Consider the following 9187-nt stretch of genomic DNA (forward strand, 5'->3'; position numbering starts at 1 on the left):
AGAACATAGTTGTATGTTTGTCTAAACTCTATTTCTGACAAATATCTTCCCCTTACGACTTTTTTAGGTGTGGATCATCCAGGATTGGAGAATATTGACAAGTTCCCACTGAAAGGCACTTCACCGCCATCATCATGCCGTGGAACGTGATTGATTCTCGTTCTCAAATGAGGTTCGAAATAGTACGAGATAAATTTGAGATCTCCTCAACAATATAGGCCTCACATATCGAAGCCTCAACATGCGCCTTGTTCTTAACCTTTTTCTTAAGATTGAACGAGTACCTGTATTGAATTAATCAAATATTTTCAATTAAAAAAAACAAAGAAAATACTTTTATATATGAATTACATTGCAATTGTAATATCTAACCATTCGAATGGGTATATCCATCTATACTAGACCGATCCTCCAACTTTTGCCTCGAACGATAAATGTATGGGGAGATGCTCCATTGAGTCAAAAAATGATGGACGGAATATTATCTCAAGTTTGCATAGTGTCTTGACGATATTTGTTTCAAGCCTCTCAATGTGATCAACATTCAACTTGCTGGAGTATATATCGCTAAAGAAATGACTAATCTCCGTGAGTGCATCCCATATTCTTTTTAGCAACAAATCACGATAAGCTAATGGAATGAGTGTTTGCATAAACACGTGACAGTCATGACTCATCATTCCATATAATCTGCATTCCTCCGTATTAACCAACCTTGATATGTTCGAGGCATGTCCATCGAGAAAACACAGACTCTTAAGCAATTTGTAGACTAGTAGTTGTGCATTTTTCTCTAACATGAAGCTTGCTCTTGGTTTTGCGACCCGTGACCCATCCCAAAACCAACTCCATATTTTTATGGTTACAGAACAAAGCTATATCCAATCTAGCCTTGATGTTGTCCTTTGTCTTCCCCTTCACATCCATGACGGTGTTGAAATGTTCTCAAATACGTTCTTTTCTATGTGCATAACATCAAGGTTATGACAGAGGATATTGGTCTTCAAATAAGGAAGCTCCCAAAAGATACTTCGCTTTACCCAATTATTGGTCAAACCAAAACCAGGAAACTTCTGCTTACCTGATTAGAGACCAAACACAATGTCACCGTACTCTGATACAACATCATCCAATTTTTCACCAGAAAGACACGGGGATGCAACATCCTTTTGAACTCTGCCAACAAAGAAATCCTTTCTATTCTTTCTGTACCTGTGATTTGGTGGCAAGAAACGACGGTGACAGTAAAAAAAAGAAGCTTTACCTCCGTTTGTTAGCGTGAATGCCTTGTTGTTTTCCATGCAGTATGAACATGCTAGTTTTCCATGCGTGCTCCAACCAGAAACCATTCCATAAGCTAGAAAATCATTGATAGTTCCCATCAAAGCTGCCATCATAACAAAATTCTGTTTCCTCAATATATCATAAGTGAAAGCTCCAGAGGACCACAACTACGTCAACTTATCAATCAACGGTCGAAGACAAACATCTATATTCCAGCCCGGGCTACTTAGACCGGGTATGATAGTAGATAAAAACATGAACTCCGGCCTCATACACATCCCTGATGGCAAGTTATAAACCGTGAGTATAAGGAGTAACAAATAACCCGAATGGGTTGAATCCGTTTGTACACAACCCAAGACACACATTTCTTGATTTAGCTGAAAAGTGAGGATGCACACTGTTAAAGTGTTTCCATGCTTTTCCGTTAGAAGGATGCACCATCACTCCATCAACCACATCATGTGATTAGTGCCATGTCATGTGCTCAACAGTCCTTGGTGACATGAATAACCTCTGTAGTCTAGGTGTGATTGGAAAGTATCTAAGTTTTTTATGTGCCATGAGAGTCTTTCCCCTGCCAGTTCTGGGTTTGTAACGGGAATGCCCACATGTCATGCACTCGGTCAGCTCAGCATTTTCAAGGTAGTATAACATGCAAAAGTTAAGGCACATGTCAATTTTCTAGTATCCCAAACCGAGGGGTTTCATCATGGACTTTGCAAAATAGAAGTTCTCTTTCAGCCTGTTCCTTTTAGGTAAAATGCTTCTCACCCATTTGATAATTTTGTCATAATCGGCCTCACTCAACCCGTGATCTGACTTAATGGTGAACACTTGTGCTACGACCGATAATTTACTGTGGTTCGTGCAGTTATCCCATAATGGTTCGTCACAATCTTTCAACAGATCAAAAAACTTAACTGCATCTGCATTAGGTTCTTCTTCTACGATTGGACATTGACTGACATTACCTTGGTTCATTCTCATTGCATCAATAGCCATATTCTTGTAAGGATTACTGTTGTCATTTGCAACTTCTTGCAAATTGCTAGCACTAGAAGTTGACCCAACCACCCTTTCTCTCATGCTCTTATTACGAACAAATACTTCTCCGTGTGCATACCAACACATTTAATTCTCCATGAACCCTTTTGTAGAAGATGCATCATTACAACATCTGGATGCAGATACGTTTTATTTTCACACTTCCTGCATGGACACCTAATACCGTCTCCAGTAAAATTTCTGGGAATAGATGTTGCGAAATTAATAAAACCCTGAACCCCGTTACAATAATCCATCCTCCGCAACCTTTGGGGTGAATCTCGATACTTCCATGAACGATCATCCATGACTTCTATCGAACCTCTATAAAATTACGATGACAACATGTATTAATTAACTATGTTAGGTAAATAAATTTGCAAAAATATTAGTTTACCTCGAGATTATCCAACAAGCTAATTACAACTTCTCATAAATTTCATTATCAATTATCAACGTCCATACAAATTTATACATATAAATTTACAGAAATTACAACTCCGCAATAGTATTGATAAAAATTAAAACGGACACATTAAACAAGCTATTAATTATTTTACCATAACACATGTAATTCGGTAATTCAACAAATTTCAATAATTTACAAACAAATACAATTTTACAAAATCTAAAGCAAACCATAACAAGTACAAAATTATACATTCATACTACAAGTTTGTTTGAGAAATAACAATAAAACATGTACATACACTAACTAAATACATATACTAAAAAAACAATAAAATTGACATTTAAAATTAACATTTAAATGTTAAAATTAAAAAAGATAGATTTACTTACAGAAAATGATAAAATCCACAATAAATCAGAATACGGATATTGTGACCACAAAACTTAATGAAATATGACTTATGTTGAGAAGAGAGGGATTTATTTTTGGGGGGTGGTTGTTTGCAGTTTGGGAGGGGAGGGGAGAGTTGGGATGGGGAAGAAGGAGAAATGGGGGAGGAGAGGGTTGACAAAGTGGTGATATATTAACTTTTGCCGAGGGAATCACCGACGGACTCATTCTGTTGGTGATTCCATTGGCAATTCTGACAGAGAATTGGTCACGTCACTGTATGGAGATCCGGGTTTGAATCCCTCGGTGATTCCGTCAGGAAAATCATCCGCAAAAAGTTCCGTCCATAATGTGTCGGTATATACTGACTGAATTACAGACGGAATAGTGTCCGTCGGTAATTATCACCGCAATTTACCGACAGAATTATTCCGTCGGTAAGTCCGTTGGTATTAAACGAATTTCTGGTAGTGCTTTCTCTCAAATTTTCTTCTTTTTCTTTAACTTTGCTATTTTGAATTACTCTCCATAAGCTTTTCCTACAGTGATTTTTCAACAAACAAGCCACCAGAAAATGTGAAGGTGTAATATATCATCGACGGAACGGTGATATTTGCAGCGTGCGTGCGTAATCAATCAATGACAAGCAAATTAAAGTAGCATGATATGTGAAAGAGATACAAACTAATTTCTTCAAATCCCAAAAAGAACCATCTCCTTATATAAAAGAAATTAAGAACGAAATTTCCAACTACAATTAAGTCCCTATCGACAAGGTGGTGGGAATTGGTTGCCAACATAGTTGACTTTTGCATTCGTACACGTAGAAGTGAAAGGTAGCTTCTTTGGCCCATAGTACTTCAAATTGATGTTTGAAAAGTAAAGTTTTTCACAAGGAACAGCCTCGCTACACTTAAGATCGACTCCAACCTCTGACGCGGAGGTTCCTCTGATGTTTATGTATCGAACATCGCTGATCTTTACCCTTGATGGCTGCCAAAAATAAAAAACGAATATGAAACTATTCATCGATCTCCAAGTAGCCGTGAAGGATGAATAAGCCTTGTTAAAATAATTTAGTCAAAGAAAACGCACCGAGTTGCTTTTTGATCCATAGGTTTGATCGATAATAATGGGGCGTTTAACGTTGTCCATGATAATATCCTGGAAAAGAATGTTTGAAGCCTGGCTTGGTGGTGATCCTCCCCATGTTTTGATTCTAACTCCATTGTCAGCGTTCCTTAGTGTGCAGTTTGTCACGACGACTCCTCTCACGTCCTTTTCATCAGGGTACTTGCCAAGGCTACCAACACTGTTATATATTTATGTAAGTTATAAACAAGGAAAGGTTCTTAGGAACATATGTAGCAAAATTGCTTCCTCCAAGTATATTCATAAAATAAATAAAGAGCGATCGTGTTTCCTGAAACTTTCAACGGAGACTTACCTGAAGCCATGTCCAGGCCCACAAGTAACCTTTTTAACGCTGACATCGGTGCTTCCTTGAATTATAGCAACGCAATCATCACCGGTGCTGATAACACTTCTGGATACTTTCACTACACTGGATTGGCTTATATGGATTCCATCGGTATTGGGGCTCGTCGCAGGAGCTGTTATATGAAGATGTTTTGCCCTGATGTTCTGGGACAGAACGATGGATATGTGGAAACCCATGGGATTAACCGAGGTGATCTGTCTTATAATCCCATTGGCTACATGATTGAATTTTATAGACTGCGCCACAAATACAAAAAAAAAAAAAAAAAAAAAAGAAAAAAAGGAAAGAAGAATCATTATGAAATTGCAATTAATCCCATATTCTCTAATTACTAATTAGCAAGTGCATGTATGTCAAGATAATTTTGTTGCTTACACTTGGGAACCTGGAACCACCGTCGTTGTATTTCCAGACAGCATTGCCTTGGCCATCAACAGTGCCTGTACCAGTAACCAGCAAGCCGTTGATGTTTTCAAACAAGATCCAGAAATCTTCTTCGTACATGCTAGGGTCTGGTACAGCTTTCAGTGTTCCTGCAATTTGAACCTTAATGGGTACTGGACCTAGGCATGGTCCTTGGAAGATAGTTGCCCCTATCAAGAAGGTTCCCATGGGGATAAGTAGCCTTGCCGTTCCCCTATAATTGCATGCAGCCCTCCATGCTCGGATGAAAGACTGCGAAGGCCAAGCCCACTTTTTAATCAATTTCATCAAAATCTCTTGATGAGAAAATCAAGGGAAAGTTCAGATATTTTTGCCAATTATAATATTCTGAGCCTTCATCCAATGTGAGTTTCTTTTAACAGATGGTTACAACCATTGTCATGCTTCAATTTCAACGTTCCATATTCGTCCTGAAAATTAAACTCCAACTTATATATTATGAACATACATAGTATCCAAAATATCAACTCCTTACCAATGCACTATCCTGTTTTCCTCCAGGTTTTGCTCCGTACTGTAACACGTTGAAGACCTTTTCATTCGGGTCTCTTCTAGGAGCGGTCCGGCGAGGTGATATTGCGGCAGGAGCGCGGCGTCCCAGACCCTTTGCCTCACAAGAGGCGGCTAATAAGCACAAGATAAGGAGGGCGTTTGCCAAAGATTTCATTGTAATAGCGATTGTATGTTTCTCCTTCTCCACAAATTAAAAAGCCTCGCAAGGAGGCTCGTCCGATGTAATTGTGGCAAACTATCTTTCCATTCTTCTTTCTTTATACCATGTTTGTAGTAAAACAGACAGGTAGAGGCACAAACTATTTATAGGTTGTCTAATTCCCAGATAATTTTGGTTAGCCGTGAGGTAGGCATTCACTTTTAGTGTTGCCTTTCCCTAGATTTAGGAGCAATGGAGTATTTTCCCTTATAGTTGGCTTATTCTCCTCCTCTATTTATAAGCTCTTTAATAATCTAGCTACATTCATCACCAGTATTGCACCCAAGCAATTACAAGACATTAATTCTTTCTGGTTTAGAGGAGGATATTCGGACTAAATCCCGGAAGAAATGACAAAATATCAAGAGCATGTGGTAGATATATTCGGTCTATGAGAGTAAAAACTTTTCTATTTCTGATTATCTAAAGCTAACCAACGTTTATTATATAACCGTCAATTTTCTGTAACTTAATTAATATATTCGAACCTTTGTTTAATTTTTTTTTTAACTATAACACATCTTACTCTAAGTTTAGCATGGAATCACTGCCAATAAAATAATTGCGTAAACTCATCTTACAAAAGTATTTAAACATGATTAAAATAAATTATAGAAGAATGATAAATTCATCCCAATTTTTTTTTTTGAAATTCAAAATCCTCTATCTCACATTGAAAGAATATAAGTTTTTTTTTTTTTTTAGTTTATATAGTGAAAAGTCGAAAAGTTAAAAATAAGTTGTAAAGACCCAAAACTATTAAAAAGGAGAGACCCTAAGCCTACTGGGCATTGGGTCTCGGGTTTAGGTTAGTTGTTAAATAATATTTTTGGTCCCTAAAAAAATATTTTTTGCAAGCCTATTTTTATTTTTATAGTCCATGAGTAAATATTTTTAATAGTCTTGTTCCTTAACCTAAATAGTTTTAGTTGAGAATAATTAGGAGGCTTAACCTATTGGTTAACCAACATTTTCTATATATATGTTTAGGGCAATATACAATAGTAATGGTGAGACTTACAACATAAGAGTATGCCTATAATATTTCCTATATAGGTACATTCTATAATATGCCCCCTTAAGTTGAGGGTTGAGGATCACCCCGAACCTTGAAATGAAAAGTAGTAAACGAAAGCAGTAGGAAGTGGCTTAGTAAAGACATCTGTAAGTTGATCCTGAGAGGAAATAAAACGAATTTGAATCTCCTTCTTCGCAACTCTATCTTGGACAAAATGATAATCAACCTCAACATGTTTTGTGCGAGCATGAAAAACAGGATTCACAGACAAATAAGTGGCACCAAGGTTATCACCCCAAATGATAGGAGCAGAAACAGACAAAATCTAAAGATCTGTTAATAAGCACTGAAGTCAGATAACTTCAGCAGTGCCATTGGCTAAGGCTTTGTACTCAGCCTTAGTAGAAGAGTGAGCAACTGTACGTTGCATACCTGATTTCTATGAAATCGGCATCTGACCAAAGAACACAAGATAACCACCTGTAGATTTTCTATCATCAATACTATCTGCCCAATTTGTATATGTAAAGCCATGTAATACAAAGGATGAACTACGAGTAATATGTAGTCCATGTGTGGTCGTACCCTTAAGATAACGCAAGATGCGTTTAACGACAGTCCAATGAGAATCTGTAGGAGCATGCATAAACTAACAGACTCTGTTAACAACAAAGCAAATATTTGGTCTCATAAAAGTGAGATATTAAAGAGCACCCAAAATTTGATGAAAGTGTGTAGCATTAGAAAACAAAGGATATGACAGTATCGTAGCTTTGGATGTAGAGATAGGAGTATCAACAGGTTTGCAAGATAACATAACAGTCCGAGTGAGGATGTCAAGTGTATATTTATGCTGTCGGAGCATAAGACCCATACTAGTAGCTTAACCTCAATACCCAAAAAATAATGAAGAGTACCCAAGTTGCGAAGCTTAAATCCTGAGCTCTAATGAACAATACCCAAGTCGCGAAGCTTAAATTTTGAGCTTAATAGCTGTATGAGGCGTTGAAGCAAAAAAAAATTGCTACCCGTAAGTAAAATATCATCAACATAGACCAGAAGATAACAAATATCAGCACCAACAGAGAAGATAAATAATGAGGTATCCACCTTAGAGGCACGAAAACCAATAGATAGCAGGAAGTCATTCAGACGAGAGTACCAAGCGCGCAGAGCCTGTTTTAAACCATATAGAGACTTATACAATCTACACACATGAGAGAGGAGAACAGAGTCAACAAAACATGGAGGTTGTTTCATGTAGACCTCGTCATCAACAACGCCATTAAGAAAGACATTATGGATATCAAGCTGATGAATTTTCCAATCACACGAAACTGTAATGGAGAAGACTAATCTGACGATCGCCTATTTGATAATAGGACTAAAGGTTTCAGAGTAATCAATACCTTCTTGCTGAGTGAAACCTCTAGAAACTAGACACATCTTATACCTCTCAATGCTGCCATCAGCTCTGCGTTTAATCCTGTACACCCATCGACTACCAACAACATTCATCGAAGGGTGAAACGACACTAAGGTCCAAGTTCTGTTAGCGTATAAGGCCTAGATTTTCTCGCGCTTAACACTATGCCATGCCTCATACTTGTTAACATCATTAAAAACAAGTGGCTCATGAATAGGATGAGAAACTACTCGAATGAAGGAGGCAGCAGAGGCGGTGGTAGTTGCTGTGGATAGTGCTGTCTAGGGCGGAGGACCATGTGATGTTGATGAGCAGCTGGGCATGGAGAAGAGGAGCCTATACCTGGAAGTTGCTGGAGAGGATACAAGGAGAGGTTTACACAGAGCTACAGACCGGCTGGAGAGTCAGTGGAGGGACTGGTCTATACAATAGACACCGTCGAATCTATTGCAAAACTGGGTTATTCTACAGTGTCAGACTTGAAGGCAAGAACATTGGTGATGGAGAACCTATTCCTGTATAATGATTATTTGAAAAACAAGCAGCTGGTGAAAAAGATAAGATCATAATGATATAAGTTAACATAATGAAGAAGAAGAACATAAATAAACAAGATAAGATCATGATTATGATATAAGTTAACTAAGTATAGGAAAGGAAATGAAAAAAGCATAAACAAGAGATTAATATAGCATGAAAGAAAACTTGAACATTACAAAGAAAGAAAGCAAGAAGATGATCTTGATATGAAAAACAAGATGACTAAAATTCAGAACTATTGATTGGTTGACTAACTATTTAGTTGGTGGCCAACCATTGACTTGGTGGCTGATTTTTGACATTGTTGGCTGGCCAAAACGTCATTGCTAACATCAAAATTTAAGCACCTCGTCTTCATGAAAGTTGTGGGCAATTGTCTTAGCTTTTTTTTAAAAAAAAAACTAGAGCTCATT

General features: G+C 37.5%; 1 protein-coding gene across 1 annotated transcript; it reads right to left on the minus strand.

Moving 5' to 3' along the window:
• Nucleotides 1-3821: 3821 nt before the first annotated feature.
• On the minus strand, nt 3822-5869 carry LOC7477227 (exopolygalacturonase). Its single transcript, XM_002315457.4, has 5 exons — nt 5554-5869; nt 5010-5309; nt 4581-4870; nt 4229-4445; nt 3822-4126 (listed from the first exon to the last, which is right to left on the minus strand). The coding sequence occupies exons 1-5, from the start codon at nt 5743-5745 to the stop codon at nt 3899-3901; spliced, it is 1227 nt and encodes a 408-aa protein (XP_002315493.4). The 5' UTR covers nt 5746-5869; the 3' UTR covers nt 3822-3898.
• Between the last annotated feature and the right edge of the window lie 3318 nt (nt 5870-9187).

Source organism: Populus trichocarpa, chromosome 10 (assembly GCF_000002775.5).
Source record: "Populus trichocarpa isolate Nisqually-1 chromosome 10, P.trichocarpa_v4.1, whole genome shotgun sequence".
NCBI classification, from domain to species: domain Eukaryota; kingdom Viridiplantae; phylum Streptophyta; class Magnoliopsida; order Malpighiales; family Salicaceae; genus Populus; species Populus trichocarpa.

Coding starts and splice junctions, on each gene's coding strand:
- LOC7477227 (XM_002315457.4), bottom strand. CDS start 5,745: ATGAAATCTTTGGCAAACGCCCTCCTTATCTTGTGCTTATTAGCCGCC. Junction 5,310..5,553: donor GAAAACAGGATAGTGCATTG/GTAAGGAGTTGA, acceptor TGGCCTTCGCAG/TCTTTCATCCGAGCATGGAG. Junction 4,871..5,009: donor GTGGTTCCAGGTTCCCAAGT/GTAAGCAACAAA, acceptor TTTGTGGCGCAG/TCTATAAAATTCAATCATGT.